General features: G+C 44.7%; 1 protein-coding gene across 5 annotated transcripts in view; it reads right to left on the minus strand.

Annotated features, from left to right (window-relative positions):
- Nucleotides 1-493: 493 nt before the first annotated feature.
- Nucleotides 494-21,380, minus strand: part of FAM131B (family with sequence similarity 131 member B) — an 81,959-nt gene continuing 61,072 nt past the window's right edge. For 3 of the 5 annotated variants that reach the window (XM_090044122.1, XM_090044125.1, XM_090044124.1), the window contains 3 exons: nt 20,263-20,468; nt 19,830-19,973; nt 494-17,842 (listed from right to left, as the gene is read on the minus strand). In XM_090044122.1, the coding sequence (XP_089900248.1) occupies nt 17,268-17,842; nt 19,830-19,973; nt 20,263-20,468 (925 nt within the window). In that variant the 3' untranslated portion in view covers nt 494-17,267. The remainder of the gene's footprint in view (nt 17,843-19,829; nt 19,974-20,262; nt 20,469-21,380) is intronic. The other 2 variants (XM_090044123.1, XM_090044126.1) reach the window with 1 other exon arrangement.

Raw genomic sequence — 21,380 nt, forward strand, 5'->3', positions numbered from 1 at the left:
AAGATTGTGAAATTTCTCCTAGGTACAAATGAAACTTCATATTGCACAGGAGAACTGGAGGATAGTATAAGTTCTACTGGGTGGGAAAGTTCATTTTATGCAAATTAGACTCAAATAAAAGTTGGAGCAGTCTATTAACTTCATACCCAGGAGAACCATTCCATCCACCAGTTCTCCTGTGCAACATGAAACAACAAGAAAAGAAGCAAAATTCAACATCCTGCTTGCCATCAAACACCTTCAAGGTAAAAAAACTGCTCCAACACTTATTTAGGCCTAATTTGCATAAAACAAACTTTCCTACCCAGGAGAACTTACACAGGAGAACTGGAGAGTAGTATAACATGAAGTTTTGTTTTTACCTGGGAGAACTTTTACAATCTTTGCATTCTCCTTTGCCTGACGAAGGGCGTGTGAGCCCAAAAGCTTGCACATAATTTTTTTTTTTTTGCAACCATGTAGTTGGTCTAATAAAAGATATCGCTTCTACCACAAGAGTTCTGACAGGATTGTCAGAGTGCCTCCACCCGTCAGACTACTGCCCCTTTCTGCTTGTCCCCTTATAGGCACAAATGATACTCCCAGGAATTGTCTTGAGCAGATCAGAAGAGGCTATAAGGCTCTATGCAGGTTTAGGGACATAGGTTTTGTTCTCATCAGTCCTCATATTTGAAGATAAGGGCCCAGGTCACATAATAGAAGTAAATGCATGGCTGAAAAGATAGAGCTGACATTAAGTTTTTGGATTCTTCAACAATGGGTAGAAATTGCAGGAAAGAGGATTGGTATTGAGAAATGGAATTCATCTGATGTAGATTGGAAAGAACACTATCTAGCTAACCTGATAAGGCAAAGATTTCTTGGGATGACAACTGTAACTGGGCCAACTATATCAGTGTTTCCTAACCTTTTTCAGCCCAGGGCATGCTTACATTAATACAATTTTTCCGCAGCACCCGTTAAGGCATTCCCTATACTCATACCTGAATAAACCATGTATATAGATAAGATATTGTATTCTGGTCTTCCTCTATAGAGACACCGGAGAAGGGGAAGCTGCGAGCAAGCTGCAGTCTCCATCTCCAGCACATACACCCTGCTGACCCTTCCCTTCTATTGGAGAGAGGAGTACACACTCTGGTACACCTGAGTTACAATAGTCTACTGTGCATTAAACATCACTAAAAAGCATGCAAATGTGTTACTGCACATTAATGCAGCCTTATGTGCATTAATTTAGTACCTCAAATTGAAGGGTGCCTGTACATGAGCATGGAGGCTGCTCCGACATGCTGCAATTCCAGTGCATCTGAGCGGACTTGATTAATCAAATCTGCTGGAGCATGGCAATTACCATACTCCAGCAGCTTCCTGTGTCTTGTGTCCCTGCACTTAAAATGGTTAAATGAGCTTTAGTTCAAGCACCCCCACCGCCATTTTTAACCTTGGGGATGCTGATACATGAGACACTGAGGCACTTTAAGAGGGTGATTCAATAAAGACATTCACTAGAAGGGTCTCTGATTACTTTATATCCTATGATTCTTATGTGATAAACTAAGTACCGTCAATCTATCCAGTACAGGTGGAAATTCTCTCAGGATCAGCTAGATGATGTAACTTATTGGTGAATCTATATTGGTGATTCTAAGCAAACACAAAACCAGTAGCTCAACCCACTACTAGAAATATTGTACCACTAGCTGTGAATCTAGATTAGAAGTAAAGACTGAGCCTTAATTATTCATAGTCAGCATTGATCCCACTGGATCATTGGACATGTCTCTATATCCTGTTCTAATATGGTGTGTAGAATATTGTGAAACATCTGCTAGGCTCTGAATTTCACTGTGATGGAATGGCAAGAGAAAACTCAACCAGGTGTAGGACCTGCCCAGGTAAGAGCTCAGGTATATACCAAGGGACCAGTTGTCTCTCAGGTGGGCGGGTGCCCAGGGCTCCCACGGGGGGATTGAGGTGTCTCTTCACTAGTGCAAGAAGCATGGGGAACAAGCAGGAGGAGCTTGCTCTCCTGCTTGCAAGTAGTAAAGTTGACCTGGCTGGCCTAGTGGAGACATGGTGGGATGAAACATTTGACTGGGCAGTAGGTTGTTTAGAAGAGATAGGAAGGGGAAAAAAGGTGGGGGGGTTGCACTCTATGTTAGGGAACAGTATACCAGTTCTACCTTCCAAATGGGATCAGAGGAAGGTTTAACTGAGACCCTGTGGGTCAAACTTCAAGGAGGGCGGGGGGAGAGGGATCTGGTGGTAGGGGTTTACTACAGGCCACCACATCAGGAGGAAGAGTTGGATCTGGAATTTTCCAGGCAGCTGGGGGAGGCCATGTGTGCAAAGGATGTTGTGGTCATGGGTGATATGAATTACCCTGATATCAACTGGGAGGAGCAGTCAGCCAGGTCTAGCCACTCATGAACGTTCCTCATGTGCGTACAGAACCTACACCTCATGCAGGAGGTCCCCACTAGGGAAAACGTCATACTGGATCTGGTGTTAGCCTCTGGGGACGACCACCCCCAGAGGATGTGCTAGTACAAGGGAGGCTAAGGGACAGTGATCATGAAATGATCCAGTTTGCTATTCAGAGAAAGGTGGGGAGGGTAACTAGCACAGCGCAAATGCTTGACTTTAGGAAAGCCAACTTCGATGTGCTCAGGGCAGTAGTCAGGGAGGCACTTGGAGCCCAAGGGGTAGCTAGTATGGGGGTCCAGGAAAGGTGGTCCTTCCTCAAGGAGACTATCCTTGGGGCGCAGCAGGACATAATTCCTCTGCGCAGGAAGGCAGGAAAAGGGTCCAAGAAACCCTCATGGCTGAGCACAGATATTGAGGCTGGCCTGAGGGCAAAGAAAAAAGCATACTGGTGGTGGAAGCAGGGGGCAGGGACAAAGGAGGAGTACACCTCCCTGACCTGAGCTTGTAGGGATTTGGTGAGGAAGGCTAAAGGAGCACTGGAGCTTAGATTAGCTTCTGAGATTAAGGATAACAAAAGGTCCTTCTTCAAGTATATTGGAACAAGAAGAAGTCTTGGGGTAACACTGGACCCCCTACGAGGCAGGGCAGGGCAGGGCAGTTGGTGACGGACACGCGAGAGAAGGCAGGACTCTTTAACAAGTGCTTTGCTTCCGTGTTCCTGTCTGCTGATAATGGGGTGCTCTTGGGTGATAGCATACAGAGGCCCAGGAAGGATACGAGTCCCCCGACTGTTAGTTCAGACCTAGTTAAGGAGTATCTGGAGGGCTTAGATGTATCCAAGTTGGCAGGACTGGATGACCTTCATCCGCAAGTGTTGAGGGAATTGGCTGGTATCATTGAGGAGCCATTGGCACGGCTATTTGAGGACTCCTGGTGCTCGGGCCAAGTCCCTGAGGACTGGAAAAGGGCCAATGTGGTCTCTATTTTCAAGAAGGGGAGGAAGGAAGAGCCTGGCAACTACAGGCCAGTCAGCCTCACTTCAATCCTGGGGAAGGTCTTTGAAAAAATTATCAAGGGCCACATTTGTGAGAGCCCTGCAGGGGAAGTGATGTTGAGGGGTAACCAACATGGGTTTGTGCTAGGCCGATCCTGCTTGACTAACCCGGTCTCCTTCTATGACCAGGTAACAAAGAGCTTAGATGTGAAGGAGGAAGTTGATGTCATCTTCTTGGACTTCCAGAAGGCCTTTGACACAGTGTCCCACCCAGTGGGCAAGCTGAGGGACTGCAGCATTGATGAATGCACGGTCACATGGGTGGCAAACTGGCTCCAGGGGCACACCCAGAGGGTGGTGGTGGACAGGTCGAGGTTGACCTAGGAGGGTGTGGGCAGCGGAGTCCCCCAGGGCTCGGTCCTTGGGCTGGTGCTGTTCAACATCTTCATTAGCGACCTGGACGAGGGTGTGGAGAGCACCCTGGTCAAGTTCGCTGATGACACCAAGCTGTGGGGTAAAGTGAATACACCAGCAGGCAGGGACCGCATCCAGGCAGACCTGGACAGGTTAGAGAAGTGGGCGGATCTCAACAGGATGCGGTTCAACAAGGACAAGTGCAGGTGCTGCACCTGGGGAGAGGGAACCAGCATTATGGTTATAGGTTAGGGGGCTGACCCTCTCGGCAGCACAGAGGCAGAGAGGGATCTTGGAGTCAGGATTGACTCCAGGGTGAATATGAGTCGCCAATGCAACAAAGCAATAGGCAGAGCCAACCGCACCCTGTCATACATCAACAGGGGCATCACTAACAGGTCCAGAGAGGTCTTGCTCCCCCTCTATGCGGTGCTGGTCAGGCTGCAGCTGGAGTATTGTGTCCAGTTCTGGGCACCGCACTTCAAGAGGGACGTGGAGAACCTGGAGAGGGTCCAGAGGAGGCCACTCATATGGTTGAGGGCCTCCGTGGCCAGCCCTATGAGAGGCTGAGGGACCTGAATCTCTTCAGTATCCACAAGAGGAGACTGAGGGGGGAACTTGTGGGTACCTACAACCTTATCAGGGGCCACCATCAGGGACTCGGGGAAAGTCTGTTCACCAGGGCCCCCCTTGGAGTCTCCAGGAACAATGGCCACAAGCTGAGGGAGGAGAGGTTTAGGTTGGATATTAGGAAGAACTCCTTCACTGTAAGGGTGGCCAGAGCCTGGAATAGGCTTCCCAGAGATGTGGTGCTCTCACCTTCCCTGGAAATCTTCAAGAGGAGATTGGATAGGCAGGTACCTGGCTGGGGTCTTATGACCCCTGCCACCCCCAGTGCTCCTTCCTGCCCATGGCAGGGGGTCGGATTAGATGATCTGTCTAGGTCCCTTCCAACTCACTGATTCTATGATTCTATGAAGCTTATATGAGCAGTCTATAAAGTACTTTTGGATGAAAGACTGTTGAAATGTAAGCATGACATTGAATACCTTGGCTAAACTCAAACAAAATGGAGACCAGCAATATGAGACTGATACTGTCAAGCCTTACACACTGGCACATGTGAGTTTTGTGGCATGACAGGCATATTGTATATACGAAAACTTTTCCTTTTAAAGTGGTGGACAAGCGGCTCTCTCATCTTCTCCATATGAACTATTTACAGGGCCCTATGCTTAGATACGTCTCCAAACCACCCAGGTCCCATATCCTGATATGCTTTTCCAATCCTCTCAGTATTTTTTTTTGCTTTCTTCCTGCCATGGATTTTGTGCTTTCACTGCTGCTAGGATATAGTTTCCTCAGACGCAACTCACTTGGAATCTCCCCATAGAAATAAAACGCTTTCACCAGCCAGGATGGCAAATCACATTCTGTTTAATAACAACTCCATAAGGAATGTACATGCCATTTTAGGCTACCTCCTCTCCTGACACCACAAACAGGCATGGAGGTATATAGTGCCATATAGTTTCCTATGTCCTTATGTATAGTTCATATATATATGAAGTACACACATATATATATATGGTGTGTGTATATATATATATATATATATATATATATATATATATATATTTGTAGAGATGTTTTTCTCTCATAAGTCACATTATCAAAACATGCAAAGTATAACCAGCAAAAAATTTCAGGCAAAGATATTTTGGAGCTGGAAGACCAAAGGCAAATCAGTTTTGTTTTGTTCATTTGGGGTTAGCATGGGACAAGGCAGGGGTGGGAGGGTTATAACAACAGACCCCTCCTTCAGTCAATTCTTTCTCCCTGAAAAGTCAAGGGACTATATAAAATGGAAGGATTCTCCACTCACATCCTTTCCCCAAGAAATGTGAATGGCTGGGGAAGAGGGCCTTTTTCAACCCTACTGGTCTTGTCCCCTTATGCAAAAGCAATTTCATATGCTAAGAATACAAAATCTTGAGCCCCAAACCTTTGGTTGCTTTTAAGCATGCTTCATAACTCCTCTCTCTGTTATTTTCCCTCCCCCCACCCTAATAAAATCCCGACAAGCCACCCAGTTCTCTGTCCCTGCCATACCCCAGCCTTTGCCCTCCAACCCCTGAAAAGAGCTTTTAAAAATATTCTACTCACTGGGCATGTCTACACATGTGCTTTAATGTGCAGTAGACTATTTTACTGTACATTAAAGCATCATGTAAAAAACTGTGACATTACGCTAATGCACAGTAAAATAGCCTACATTACATTAAGCGTTACTAATAAAGCATGCAAATGCATTATTGTGCATTAGCGCAGCCTAATGCACATTAATTTAGTACCTCACATTGGAAGTACTAAATTTAATGCACATTAGAAAATGTGCATTAATGCATGTGTAGACACACCCACTGTAAAATTATTTTTGAGGCCCATCTGTAGCTTGGAGGATCCCCAGAGTCCATTGGGGTTACTCCCCCAACCATGCATTAAAAAATAAAAAGGAAAAATAGAGGCAAAGATCCATCTCAGCCTTGTGGCTCATTGGGTTAGCATGGTTAAGGCACACCAGTTTCTTTAGCCAAGAGCACACAAAAGAATGATGAAGCTAGCATCTCAGTTGACCACCTTCAACTCCCCAGGACAAATGTCCAAGTACCCAATTACAGCTAAGTTGACCGAGAGCAGCTTTTGGCATAGGCCTGGAGCAGGCCTTGAATTTATGCCTCTAGAGACACAGCAAGACACCACAACTGCTCTGCCATCTGTCCCAAGCATGCAAGCCACCCACAAAGCCAGAGAAGATAAACAGAAATCACCAAACAACAAAAGCACATCTGCAAAATTGCTTCTGCTTTTCACATTGCTCATACGTGCAGTACAAGGAACCAGTGGAAGAAAGTGAACTGGATGCCTGTGCCTGCCTGTGACTCATAGCACAGGTCTTAGAACAAGAGCCTGAACTGGAGTTCTGAGGTCACAAAAGGGAAATGGACAATGAATAAAAACTCTTGACCGGATATCTATGTCTCCTAGAGATAGACCTGTGGTTCAAGGGAACATGGAATGGATGTCTTTGTCTCCATAGAATTAAGCCTTGGTGCAGGAACCATTCTCTATAAAAAAGAACTTGTGCTGGGATGACTCTGCCTACCTGGCACAGTCACTGGTTGCATCCTTTGCAAGGAAAAGAATCTGGACAGGATTTCTGAGGAGGCTTTGAACAGACCCAGTGCAAGAAGGGGAAAGCAGAGTTTTGTCTAATGACTGGTCCTTTTCAGAGAAATACAGAGTATGTCTACATGTTCATTAATGTGCTTTTGCTAATGTGCATTAAATTTAGTTTCTCTAAATTTGTATTGTATTGTATGATACTAAATAAATGCACATTAGGCTGCCCTCCTGTGCAAGAGCAAAAACACATGCTTTTTTAGTGACGTTTAATGCAGTAGCCTATTTTTACTGTGCATTAGCATATTAGCATAGTTTTTGATGTGACATTTTAATGAGGAGTAAAATAGTCTACTGCTCATTAAAGTGCATGTGTAGACATGTTTACAGTGACCTCTCCCCTCCCCCCCACTTTCCTGATTTCTTAGCATTTAGCAATCTATCACTCTTGAACAGTCAAGTACCTTATTCACTGCAGTACAGAGAAACATTCACTTCTGAACAGGTAGACAAATCCAAGACGCATTGTGGAGGACAGGTCAAAATATTCGCTATCTCTCTGAGGCTGAGACTGATTGTATTGCTTCCAGTCCAACCTAGAACACAATGCACCACCCCAGATGGTCCATATTACCATTCATACGCATCCAAGTAAAGGATGATAATTTTCATAAAAGGGCAAATTGGCATATTTCACACTAACACACATTTCACTTTGCCTGGTCTGGGAAAAATCAGAAAAAAAGCCTAGACTGTCTTCATTGTTTCAGTGTAGACCTTGCCGAATCTGTGTTGCTAGTAGAGCAACCATGTAGTCTGACTTACTCTCCCACATCTGTATGTATACATGCTTTAAGGCAGCAGTTTTCAACCTTTTGCACCTTATGTCCCACCGATTGACAGGTCCCCCAGAGGCCGGTCAAAGCTGGTGTGGGGCGAGCTGTCCCCCAGCGGCTGATCAAAGCAAAACTGGAAGTCCTGCCGTGGCACCTCTGGTTTCACTGCTGTTACCCGAGTCCACCTAGAGAACCTTCATATCCCACCAATGGGATACGTCCCACTGGTTGAGAAACCCTGCTCTAAAGGGACTGGGATATTCAACAGGAGTCCAACTTATCTATGAAAACAGTGAAAAATATTGCCCAAGGAGAAAAAGGCAGAAAGACAGTGCAGTGTCAATTATGGAAGGAAGTCTATGGTTTAGATAGGGTCCTCTTTCATATCAGTCTGTGGGAACCATATTCCACATACATCTGTACTAATTGGCAAACAGATCCCTTTCTTTTTCTGTGTTATCTTTCAATTCCCTGAGCTAGTCTTTCCCTGTTAGACTTCCAGGAGGCCATAAGGTTCAGCAGCTTTTGAATGCTCCCACTAAACTGAGAATGTTTATTTCCGGCCACCTATCTCAAACTAACTTTAGGGTTGGCTTAAGAGCACTGAAGTTCTCTGTATTGATAGCCTTTCTTGATAACAGCAGATTAACAAAAAAGGCCCATAGTTTAGAAGTGTCTGAAGCAAGTGCTGAGGACATCTAACCAGGGGACATCTAATAGGGACGGAAGTGAGGACAATTTTCCTTCATACCAGGTAACAAGAGATAGTCTGAACTGGCAGGGAAAAAACTGTCTTAGGTTATGTAAGAGCAAGGATTTTCCCCTGACGCACTAAGCAGTGAGAAGTACCACATTTTTTATTGTAACTAAGCTTGAGTACCAATCCAACACTTTTTTCTGCTTTCCTCACTTATCTTTTCCCCTTTTTTTCTTGGTAACTGCCAATATGATTAAGCCAAATGGTACTAAATTTAGAGATGTAGGGAGCTTCTACATGTTCATTAATGCACCATAATTATAGCGCATTAAGTTTAGTACCTGTAATGACAGGTAATAACTTAATGCACTGTAATTGGCACTACTGCACATAAACACAGATGAATGGATTAATGAGCATTAGCATGGGTTTTGCCCATGTGCCCATGTGCAGTAGATTTAGTCTTTTGCACATTGTCTCACATAGATGCGCCCGTAGGGTCCTGCTCCTGTGAAAGACAATCCACATTGATCTTATTTAGGGGCGCTTGCTGACTGGAGCTTTCAGAATACGTGTGTAATTACATTGTGGCTGTTCAGGTGAGGCAAGAAAAAAAGTATGTATAGGGGAATCTTCCTCCTGTGAGTCTCTTGTCTTTCAGAGGGAGAGCCAGATGGCCTACGTAACACCAAGCACTGTGATAGTATTCAAACAGCACTTGTCCTGGAAATTCTCTTTCTTACCCTTCCTTGCTGGAAGACTGCCATTAGATCCTTGGTGTAAGGCTATTTTCAAATCTTTTCTCAGTATTTTTTGCCCTTTATGCCTTCCCTGACACTTCTGTAACAGACACAAAGTATTCACATATTTCCACAACTTCCTTCTCTTCAGCAATGCACATTTTTTGCACTTTTTGCAAATTTCAAAAAAAAAAATTTCTCCTTAGTTGTCCTGCAGGCTCCACAGATATTTTCTGCTTGTTGGACACAATGGCCATGTTTACATGAGATGCTGACTATGCAGTTGCTACTGTGCAGTGATTTAGTACTTGCATACACAAGAACTAAATGACTGTGCTGCAGAAACTAGAGTTACTGCACAATTGCATCCCTGAATGGCTTTTTGGTGATGCTGACTGCACAGTAGCTTGTTATTACTGTGCAGTAGCTCGTTACTACTGTGCAATCAGTGTCCCATGTAGACGCAGCCAATAAAGATAACCCAGAGGCCATTTATACAAGAATCTGTTTGCAAAACTCAAAGCTGCTCAAGATCTCCCATCACTTGGAACTAGAAAAGAATGGGGGATGCAGAGGGGGAGGAAAGGGGGGTGGAGCTTGCTCCTGGGATGTAACAGTAGTCACACTTCAAGAGTCTATCCTACTGTTCACTTCTTCACACAGAGTTGACTCCTGCAACAACAGGACAGGACTTATCAATGGTACATACCGTTCCTTGTCAGCTTTGTAGCCTTATCTGGGAAGAATGAGCACATTGCATATATTATTTTTATGAGTAACAAACATACTCCAAGTTACCTGTTTGATATTATCCTTCCTGACTGCCAAAGCTAAAACAAACAAACAAAACAAAAATTAGTAATGAGGGAAATCCACTGGAAACAGAGCACTGGCAAAGATAAGGTTCAGTCCAGAGAATACCAGAGGCTGGAGGAAACAAGTAAGGGAACTACTGAATAGTGGATACCCCTGCCCTGGTTCCAGCTAGTTTGGTAGGATTTATTCTTCACAGACCTGGGTCTTACAACAAAGAGGAGACTCAAACCTAAAAAAGAGGGAGTTGAGTGAGTTGTCAGCAGCTGTCTAGGGGGAGAGATGATGACAAAGACAGAAAAAAGACAAACTGTAGTGAGCTGACTGTCCCTTAACCCAGAGAGGGAAACTGTTTGAATTAGCCTCACAAAGCTTGCAAAGAAAGATGAAGTTTTAGGTAAGGGGACATTTGCATTTAGGCCTTTCTTGCTTGATCCTTTGCTGTGTGTTTTTGGGTAAGTAAATAAATAAATATTTTTTTTATTTTGAAGAAACTGGCTTTGATTCAATTTATCTGTCACTGGCTTCTGGAGGGAAAAAAGCTTACACATGGTCTACAAATTACATTGGCAAACAGGCCCAGAGATCCAGTCCCACAGTGACTGAACCATGTGACTCCACCTACATAAGGGAAGAGAGAGCAAAACATGCCCCGGCTGGGCTGCATACAAGAGGATGCAAAGGAGGTCTAAATCATAGCTTATGCTGTAGCAATGACAGAACGAAGCATTGGCATTGGCTGGAGTGATTAATCAGAGAACAGTAGAGCTGCGAGGGACCTCCGGAGGTGATTTAGTCTACCCCCTTGCTTAAGGCCAGATGATTCTAGACTAAGCCATTTTAGTCAAGCATCTCTCTGACCTGCTCTTAAAAACTTAAAAGCATGAAGTTTCCACAGCCTCTCTGGGCAACCTGTTCCAATGCTTAGCCCCTTTCCTAGTGAGAAAGTTCTTCCTAATATCCTACCTAAATTTCCCCTAGTGCAATTTGAGACCATTGCTCCTTGTCCTGTTCTCTGCAGTAATAGAGAATAGTCATCTCCATCTTTCATATAACCACCCTACGGTATTTGAAGACCATTATCAATCCCTCCTTAGTGTACATGTTCATTAGGGCTGTGCGAAGCTTCAGTCCCTGATTCTATTTGGCAGAGATTTGGCCTGATTTGGTGGCCAAATCTCTGAATCTGAATAGAATCAGAGGACCCTTTGATCTCTCTGAATTGAATCGGAACCCTCTGAATCAATTTGGAGAGATTCGGCCATAGACACAGCTTTAAATGTTTTTTCTACATACCTCTAGGTAGCAAGCAGCTCATGAGTGCTGTGATGCTGGGGTGCATGGAGTGTCCCACAGAAACATGGGGGTGGTCCCCAGCGTGCTTGACAGAAGACCCGAAAGTGGAGCAGAAGCACTTCTGGTCCACTTCCAGGTCTGCCAGGGAGCGTGCTGGGGGGGGCCTGCACCCCCCAGCTTGGCAACTGGTGCCTCCTGGGTCTGGAGGGGGCACCCAGGTTTCCCCTGTGGCCAATCGCTGAGCTGGAGTGTCATGGGGGGGTCCCCCCAGCATGCTCCCTGGCAGACCCAGAAGCGGACCGGAAATACTTCCAGTCTACTTCTGGGTCTGCCGCCGAGCTTGTGGAGAGCACCCCTGCGCTTCTGTGGGATGCTCCATCCCAGCCTTGCAGCATTCAGGAGCCGCACCTAGTACCTTGAGATATGTGGAAAAAACATTTAATGTTGTGGCTATGTCCGAATCACTGATTCTCCAAATCAGCATTGAATCTTCATATTCGGATTCGGCCGAATCAAATCAGGGACAGTGATCCAAATCAACGAATTGAATCATTGTCCCTGATTCGGGCCAAATCCAAATCCAAATCAAATAAGGCTGCCTTGCATACCCCTAATGTTCATTAATGTGCTGCAGTTACTGTACATTAAGTTTAGTACTTGGTTAACTAAGTACTAAATCAATATGCAGTAACTCGTGTTACTCTGCAGTGCATGGCTATTTAGTGATGCTTATTGCACAGTAGCGTAACACTACTGCACAGTAGTGTATTAGCATGGTTTTTCCTGGGAAAGTGCAGCACAGTGTTTTTGCCCAGCACAGTACTGCACAGTTAGTATCTTATGTAGATGTGCCCAGTTTGCTTTTCTCCAGACTAAACACCTGATTTTTTTCCAGCTTTTCCTCAACGGTCTTCTTTCCTAGAACTCTAATATTTTTTCTTGCTTTCCTCTGAACGCTTCCAATTTATTCACAGCTTTCTTGAAGAATGGGGCCCCAAATGGGACAGGGCTCCAAATGATGCCTCACCTGTACCAAATAGCTTGGAATGGCCACTTCTCTTGATTTGCAAGTGGCAGTCCTATTAATACAAGTCAGTATGCTACTTGCCTTTCTTGCAGCTAGAGCACACTGTTGGCTCACATTCAGCTTATGGTACACTGTAACCCCCAGATCCTTTTCTGTAGTGCTGCAGTCTAGTTAATTATTCCCTAGTGTGTATTTGTGCATGTAGTTGTTCTAAGTGCTAATTTTTAGCAGGAATTCACCAATTTATTTGAAAACTTAAGGGCTGTCAAGAGGAAAGATTTGTAATTAATACAAATAAAGAGAAGATTAGGTCCAATAACCAAGAAATACTAAGATGTATAGGCCTTTCGTAAACCCTTCAGCCAATTTCTCATACCTAAGACCTATGGTTGCCCCTATTGTTGCATGTATCCAAGGGTATGCTGAAATAAAATGACTCCAGCCACACGAGTAAGAAAGAGTACTTCCCTGCTGGCCGTCACTGAGTAAGTTTGGAACATAATGTCAAGGCTGTGCACTAATTGCCATGAGTAGATTCAACAAAACAAAAAGTTAGCTTAGATTCTAATGACCACAGTCAATACATTCACACATCTCACACTTATCTTGTTTAGTAGCTCCCTAAGCCCACCCATTCCCCTCCTGCTAACCTTGGACCAAACTAACAACTGTGCCTCAAGACTGAAAGACCTCATATTCACTTATTTGATCCCCCTGACCTAGCTACTTCCCATACTGTAGTGATGTACTGAAAGTGCTGCCTTGGGGGTGAGGACTCTGACCCAATTATCCTCCATCAGCCAGGTTCTACCCTGCCTCGCATTCCTGACTTTCCATGACCAACCTAAAGCTTCTAGGTTTAAATGAAGAAATATGAACTAGTCAGAGGGTGGCAGCAGACGGTTAAAGAACCAAAAAGAATGATCTGATAACACTCTGAGAGCTCTTTCAAGTACCGCCACTCATTTAAAGGGACATTCTGCATTCAACACAAAAGTAAAAGCAGCAAGGCTGAAGACAAATGGCCAAATCCCATCAGTGTTAGGCTCATAAATGGAATTCTTGTGCAACTCCAGTGCTTTCAGTCTGTCTGTACTGGTGTAGCCAACTGGAAGATAACAAAGGATTCTCTGGTTTAATAAACCCTAACTTTCTCCCTCCAAGCTGGACTGGCTCTGTAGGATGAACACAAGTAAAAATCAGTTAAAAAACTAATTGAGCTCTGAGGCCACAATTCTATAGTGACAAGAGATCTTTCATTCTTTGTTTTTTGTGTGCCTAGTTCAAGACATTTTTAAAAGACCCGATTTTCAGGGAGTCCTGAGAAATAACTCTCTGAAATCAGGTCCCTGGAAAGTGAGATGAACTGGGTCTTCAGAAGCTGAGGAACTCAAAATCATGAGTTCGTTTTTAAAATCTTAGCCAAGGGAGAAGAACCAATGGTGAATATACAAAGGGAGTGGGTATGTGGCATAAAAGGACACTTTTTGTATAGTTACTTTTTTTTAAGTAACCATATTTTAAAATGAGACTCAAACTGACCTATCAGTTTGACTCCAGATATCCATTCAGACGTTGCTTAGGAAATGGTAGGTGAAGATACTGTAGGAATCATGTCCAGTAAACTTTCAGGCAAAAGAAGAGGCACATGCATTTCTCCTTTGCTGGCAGGGAAACAATAGGAATTTTTTTTTTTTTTTTTTACAAGAGAGGCAAGACCGTTATTTACAAAAAAGCAAGACCTTCATGGAAAAGTCATAGAATTTAATAAGCTTGAAACTAACAGATCTATATAGGAATTACTCTTAAAACTTGTAGGTCTTAATAGAGAATAACAGCTTGTCTACATGCTTTTCAAAACCAGGACATTAAATTCTACAGCAGGGTTATAATTTTCTATTCAATATACAGGTTAGAAATCCCTGTAGAAAGATTTTCACTTGCAATTAAATTCTGAAGATTTTTTCCATAAGGTCAAATTTTCATTTTCAATCTTTGTTTTCAACATCATATGCATCTCTCTGTTATTATCCCCAGTTGGGCAAAATGTACATTTTACATCTTGCCTATATTAAAAAAAAATAGACCTGCATAACATAACCCACTTGCCCCAGTCCTGTGAATGATCACAGGGAAGCAAGTACATTTAATGATACACTGAAATATAGTGCATCTCGGTAGGTCCTGGATAGACATGCAGGGGTAAAATTATATGAAGAAAATAAGTAGTAGGCTACCTGAAACTTCACCCCCAAAGATATACTCCAAATCTTTTTTTGTTTCCCTGAAGGCTCAGAAAAAGGTGGGTTAATTTTTACTTATTTGTTGCATGCTGAGGTGTCCTCTACACTCCCTCAGTTTCCCAGTCTGGCTAGTGAGATTTCACCATCCCATCGAGCAGCAAAGGCCCAAAGCAGTTCAGATGAACTCAGGAAAATGAGCCCCCTCCTTGAATTTTGGGAAGTGCTTTATCAAGCTTTCCTAGTCTTCAGAGGTTGGCACCAGAACATGTAAACATATTTAATACATGCTCAAGCCTCACTGCTCAGGAAAAGAGAAGCCTTTCTTGAGGAGAGGCCGGGAAAGCTCCAAAATAAACAGTAGTTACTAAGGTATTTGTCTCATGCCTGCCCATGAGCATTAGGTTTAGTTAATACCTCCCAAATATTCATCCCAAAGACATTTCCATTAGAGGTGCAGTGAAGAAGGAAGACAGTTCTCTTGAAATGGAGCTGGCTGCTGAAGCTCAGAAAGTCACGGTGAAGTTGTCTTTTCCTCCATTTATTAGGGGTAATGGTTCAGAAAGGCATGTGGCAGAAATACCATCTGACAGTCTCCATGTCCAATCCTTTAACTGTCCTGAATGTATTACGCTCACTAGAGGCTGCCTCAGCAATCTGTCTCGAGGATAAATACTCAGGCCACCTTTGCCTGTCTTGGTACATTTACTGGGTCCCAAACTTGCATCAGGAGAGGAGCATGCTTCACTCTCCCATGCTTTGAGCCATAATACCAAATCTTCAGCCTGGGGAGAAGGCAGAGAGATGTGTCAGCTGAATAGAGTAGAGCAGCCGGAGGAAAAGATCACTCTGGGGTAATGTGGTGATATCCGACCTAGTCTATTTATCCAGGAAGCCTTTAACTTTAGATCCAAACTTACTCTATGTGGACATTTCCTTTCAAGAGTATAGCAATCACTCATACACTACCAGTATTTCAATAAAGGTTTAACATTTCCTTCTGCCTCTGAGATCCATTCATCCTGTTCAGTCCTCTAACAAAACTGATTGTTCCACATGATTTTGGGTCCCCATTTATTCTTTAGCAAGGGCCAGAATGAAGACAATGCATTAAATGCCTTTGATACCACTTTCCCTGCATTTTCTCCACAGCAGGAAGTTGAGGAATCTCATGACAATGAAAACCCTCCAGTCAATGAATCATAAACTTTGTTAACAAAAATATAGAACCCGTACAAATGGGGGAAGCCCCCAAACCTAGCCTTTCCCATCTCTGAAAAAGAAATGGGAGGAAAGCAAAAAAAAAGGAAAAAGAGCTGAGGAGTATTTACATTGTTAGGGAGAAAAACCCAGAAAATATAAAAAAAAATGAACAGGAGGAAAGGAGAAAATTCCCCTCCCACCTTCTTTTGTCCCTCTGCATTTGGTACTGCAGAGGGACTGGCAACACTGGGAATGGTGCCAGGCTTATGATCAGTGGTGGCCAGTCTATAGGCTTTTCCCACTTTGTTAAGAAACATTACTCAGCAATATAAAAATGTAGAAAAAGCAACAACAAAAAGCTCCAATGTAAACTGGAAAACTGTGATACTGGTAATGCTGCTTCTTGACTTGCTGCCTCTTTTTTTACTTGTTACTGGCAAAGGAAGAGAGAAAAGGATTCAAGCAGCAGCACCATGATGAACAAGCTTCCAAGCCTTCCAGGAAAGTCAGCTTTATGTTACTGTGTCTGTATACTAGACAATGGCATGTGACCCTATCCCTTCCTTTGACAACCAGTAGAAATATCCCTCTCTCTGACTTTGAGCCAGAGATTGATGTCCAATGTCTAAGGGAGCAAAAGAAAACTGCTTCAAAGAGAACAAAGCAAAGCTGTTTGGGAATGGGATATCCATATCCAGAGCTACTCAGTCCATATGAGAGCAGAGCCCTTGTCCACAGAGTGGTGCCATCTGTATCACAGAGTACAGTCTGTATTTATACAGCCTTGAGTCTTGTATCGAGGTACTGTATTTATCCCCATAAAACATTCTTTATATCAGTGCAAAGTTCATAACCATACAGACTAATGCTTCTTTTCTTACATCAGCCATAATCCCTGTATCAGTGCAATCAGTATCTTCAAAACTGTTTTCCGTTTAAGACAGAATCTGTATTCACATAGCCCATGTATCAAAGTGGACTGTATCCATAAAATGTCATTCTTTTCTCCAAGGAAAGATCCTATCCATATAGCTATATCCATGTAGTAAGCTACTTTCCATGTTTCAAGAGACATCCAAGTATCAGAACAGTTGGCATCCAGAGCCAAACCACTGGTTCAAAAAGACTTGCAGGTGATATCACTACCCACTTTCCAAGCACTCTGTGCGCACTATCCAGGGCAATGAGGCTCAGTATAGTCACAGGTGAGGAGAGCTTTAAACCTGTCAATCACATAAAGTTTTCACTCTCATTTCTTTTCTTTTTTTTAATTCAATGTCAGAAAGTGTATCTATCTGCCTGGGAATCTGGGGAGCTGGAGAAAGGATTCCCTGCCATTTCAATTCTCCCTCTCCCCTGTCTTAGCAGTAATGGAGACTTCATCCCTGATAGTGTCAATTGTTTGTTTCCCCCTCCTCTTCATCAAAGGACTGCACCCCGGACGAAGTGACATCTGAGACCTTACGGCTGAGTGCAGCATTTTCCAACTCCTCCCTAGGAGAGAGGGACTCTAAATCCCGGCATACAGCATCATCCTCCTCTGGTGAAGGCTTCTTGTTCAGCAGAGGAGCTTTCTCCAGCAGTGGGTTCCCTTCCTCCTCTATGTGGACCCCCACATAGGTGCTGGATTCAGCACCAGTGCCCCCAACTGGAGCAGTCTGGGGGGGCCACACATCAACTAGCCCTGCATTCTGCAATATGGCTTGCTGCTGCTGCTGCTGCTGCTGCTGCTGCTGCTGCTGCTGTTGCTGCATCTGATGCTGATGGATGAGGCTGCTCTGAATCAATATGCTCTCCTGCAGGTTGGGCTGGGACTCTTCAAAGTTTTGGCCTAGGTAAGAGCCAGTAGCTGGTGAAGCAATGAGGGACTGGTCACTGGTCTCCCAAGCATCAGAGGAGCCTAGGCAGTACATGCCTTGTGAGACATAGGAATGAGGCCAACTGTCGTACTGTGTCTGAGCCATATGTTCTGCAGAAAGGAAAAGGAAGAGAAAGAGTGAGAGAGTAAATTGGGAAAGAACACAGTGCAAAAGTAGGAAAAGAAGAAAAAGGGAAAGATAGGAGAGAGAATGAGAAAAGAACAGTGATATCTATGAAGAGAAAGACAGAAATAGGAAGACAGAGAGGAAGGCAATTGATCAATGAGATTTTTCCTGAGAAGCAAAGATAATTTGGGCAGGCAGGGCACCACATAGCATGGCTAGGCTAATTTCAATACTGAGCTATTTTCTAGAGGTAGCTAGAGTACTTCCACACTGTCCTATGTAGACATATGAAAGAAAACAGGGTACAAACTATGTAGGCATGATGTGTTTGGTAGGATGATGTGTTTGGGGGAAGGGGAGTGTGGTACTGTATGTTAAAGATAGTACAGAGCTAGCAACATAAACATCTTATCAAAAAGGATTCTTTGTGGGTAGAAATTCCATGCTCAAATAAAGAAACATAGTATTAGGACTGTACTATTGACCACTTGATCAGGATGGCAAAGTTGATTCTTAACTAGGGTGCTGCAGCACCACAGGGCGCTGTGGGGCACCATACAATATTTGGACAGTTAGGTGTGCACACATTTACATAATTCACCAAAGAAACCAAAGATTTCAAGTAGGAATCTACAGTGTCAATGACACGCTGATCTTTTGTGGTTCTTTGCAACAGAAAACTTGTTCTATTATTTTCCTATAGTCAAAAAACAAGTGAAAATTAAGAGCTGGCATTTTCCAAGGGGTGCCTTAAGTCTAAAAAGCTTGAAAACTACTGCTGTAAAGTATCTATTACTTGCCACTATTGGAGAAAAGATTCTGGGCAAGATGGACAGTTGATCTGACTCAGTCAGCACTTCCTATATTCTCCTTTGCTTGTGTAAACTGGAAGCAGGGTCAAGTGCAGAACCTGGATATACATGTGATTAATTTTAGGAGGCTCCAGGCCACTCCACTCCCCCCACATGTGCTCCGAGGCCCAAGAGAAGGTCCTTGAAGCATGGATAGATCTAGGAGTTTGTTAAGGGTGTGCAGAACAGTGACCAATACTGCAGGAGTGACTGCCCCCCACATTCCCAGCCTCTCCTGCCCCTGCCAAGGCAGACCATGCTGCAGGAGCAGCAGCCAGGGTCTTTTTTTAAGTCCCCCAACCAGGTAAGACTCTTCCTTCCTGCCCTCCCTTCCCCTCTGCACTGTGGCATATCTCCTGCCCACCCCTTCCCCCCGTCCCCTGCCTACTGCTGCTGGTATCCTTGATGTCCCCAGCTACACCAGTGATGGAGACGGGTGGGAGGGAGGCTCCTGAGCTGTTCCTGGCCCACTCTAGCTGGGCTGCATGTGAAGCTGGGGCTCCACCAGAGACTGCAGTGGTGGCAGGAGTGGGTGAGTTCTCTTTTCACATGCCTACTCCCAGGCTAGTAGGGAACATGGGGACCAGGCAGGGAGGAGGAACCCACTGCTAGTGATTCTGGCTAAACCTGCCTCCCTGCAGAGCCTGGCTGGAGGGACCGGGAGCAGCTCTGGAGTCTCCTCCCTTCCCCTGCCTCTACCCCCAGGGAGAGACAGCAGCAGTAGTGGGTAGGGAGGCAGGGAGAGGGAAGGGGAGGGGAGGTGCTGCTGAGCACAGAGGTAAAGGGAGGGGGGAATTATTTCCTTTTCTTTTTTTTGGAGACTTAAAAGAAAACCCCAGCTGCTGCTGCTGTGGTGGTGTTGGCTGAAAGTGTGGATGCAGCTGTGACATAACACCCCCTCTGGATCTGCCCCAGCTTGAAGTCAATCTGAGAGGACCTGACTCCATGGGCAAATCCAAAACTTGCAGATACTCCTCTTCATTAGTTCTACACCCCAAAATGGATGATGCTGAAACCCAGGGGGGATACAAAACCTTGACAAGGTGAGTGTTGGAGAGAACCCTGGAAGTACAGGCAGGGGAAGTTAGAGGTGGACTATCCTAGGACTGGTGGCATTTACCTGGGTTCTCCATCAGCTCCTGGTAGTTCTCACTATAGTTGCTTGCCAGGTTCTCTTGATTTGAGTTGACACTCACATCCTCACCATCCATGGAGGACCAGGCCATGAGAGTAGCCTCAGAGATGGCAAACTGCTCCATCACTCCTGTGCCAGAGAGAGACGAGGAGAATCAGTACAGATACAAAGGTTTATAGCTGAACCTCCCTACTTATCTGTTTCATTGACATGTTGTCTCCCTATTCCTTATTCCATAATATTCATAGCTCGAAAGTGCTGCTTCCAACATCATGGATATCCCCTCTCAGGGTCTATCATGCCACTTCTCCACCCCCAACCTGTGTAGATTCTCTAGAAGGTTTCCTACCCTGGTCCTTTCATGCATTGTCACTGTTTTAGATTCTCCTTCCCCCGGTGTGGGGACTATCTAGATTACCTGCAAGGAATCGGGCTTCTTTCTCGCCGTCACTCAGGTCTGAGTAGGCATCAGCATCTTTGCGCACTGTCTCATGTGTGTGCTGCTGTTGCTGGCTGTTCCCTTTGCCCCAGCCTTGCCACTCAATCATGTGAGCCACACGACCCTGCCCCATAGCTGTTGGCTTCGTGACGTGATCCTTCATGCTGCGAGATATCCCTAAGGGGCCAGACATTAGAAAACAAGGAGGGGCTATTACACAGTTCGAGGGATGTTTCTTGTCTTTGAAGCAAGGCTTCCCATATCATCCTCCAGACTCCTTGCCTCAGATGTTTCACTTCTCTTTTTCTTAATGTGAGATGCCCCCAAAAAATCATATGACCCATTAAGCAACTCTAGGATCTCTCCCAGTGCTCTGTATCCCTTTCTGAAATAGATTCCCCATCATTCACTGGATGGGGTACCACTGGGGAAACAGGGAGAGAAAGGAAAAAATCCAGAAGCAGAGGAACTTGGACAATAAATTCTTTTCCTTGCCTATGACCTGCCCAAAACAGAACAGAGTGTTAGGGAAAAGTACATGTAAGTGTCAAAATGCAAAACCTGATGACCTAGAAGCACAGAAAGAAGTGACAATTTTCACCTATCTGGCCACAGAAAGTGATTTATAGCCGTGAACAAACACAAGTGCATGGCAGCAGACAGCTTCAAAAATGGCCAATGGGGTGAACATCTGAAACCTCATTGCATGACAGGGCCAGATGATGACATTTCAAAACAGAGTGTCTTCTGTAACTTCAGTCTGCCTGCCTGCTACCCTTTAGCCGTTTTCAGGAAGGGAGGGGGAAAGGAAGCAGAGGGAGTTCAGTCTGGGAGCTTGTCAGCCCCTCCTAGAGGTGGGAGGGGGAAGGAGTCCAGTGCACCAACCCCCTTTCCAGTGCCAGCTGGGGAGTTCCCTCTGCTCCCTTTCCCCCTTCCCATTTGGAAAGCTTTGCACCCTGGCAGGGGGGAGGGACAACTGCTAGGGGAAACTAGCTGTAGGCTGAGCACCAGCAACCAGATTTCCCTCCCCACTAGAACCAACAGTGAACTTCTGTTTGGTCCAGGGGATCAGGATGCTTCCTGCAAAGCATTCTTGG

Source organism: Crocodylus siamensis, chromosome 4 (genome assembly GCF_052110815.1).
Source record: "Crocodylus siamensis isolate JL-2025a chromosome 4, ASM5211081v1, whole genome shotgun sequence".
In the NCBI taxonomy this organism is placed as follows: Eukaryota; Metazoa; Chordata; order Crocodylia; family Crocodylidae; genus Crocodylus; species Crocodylus siamensis.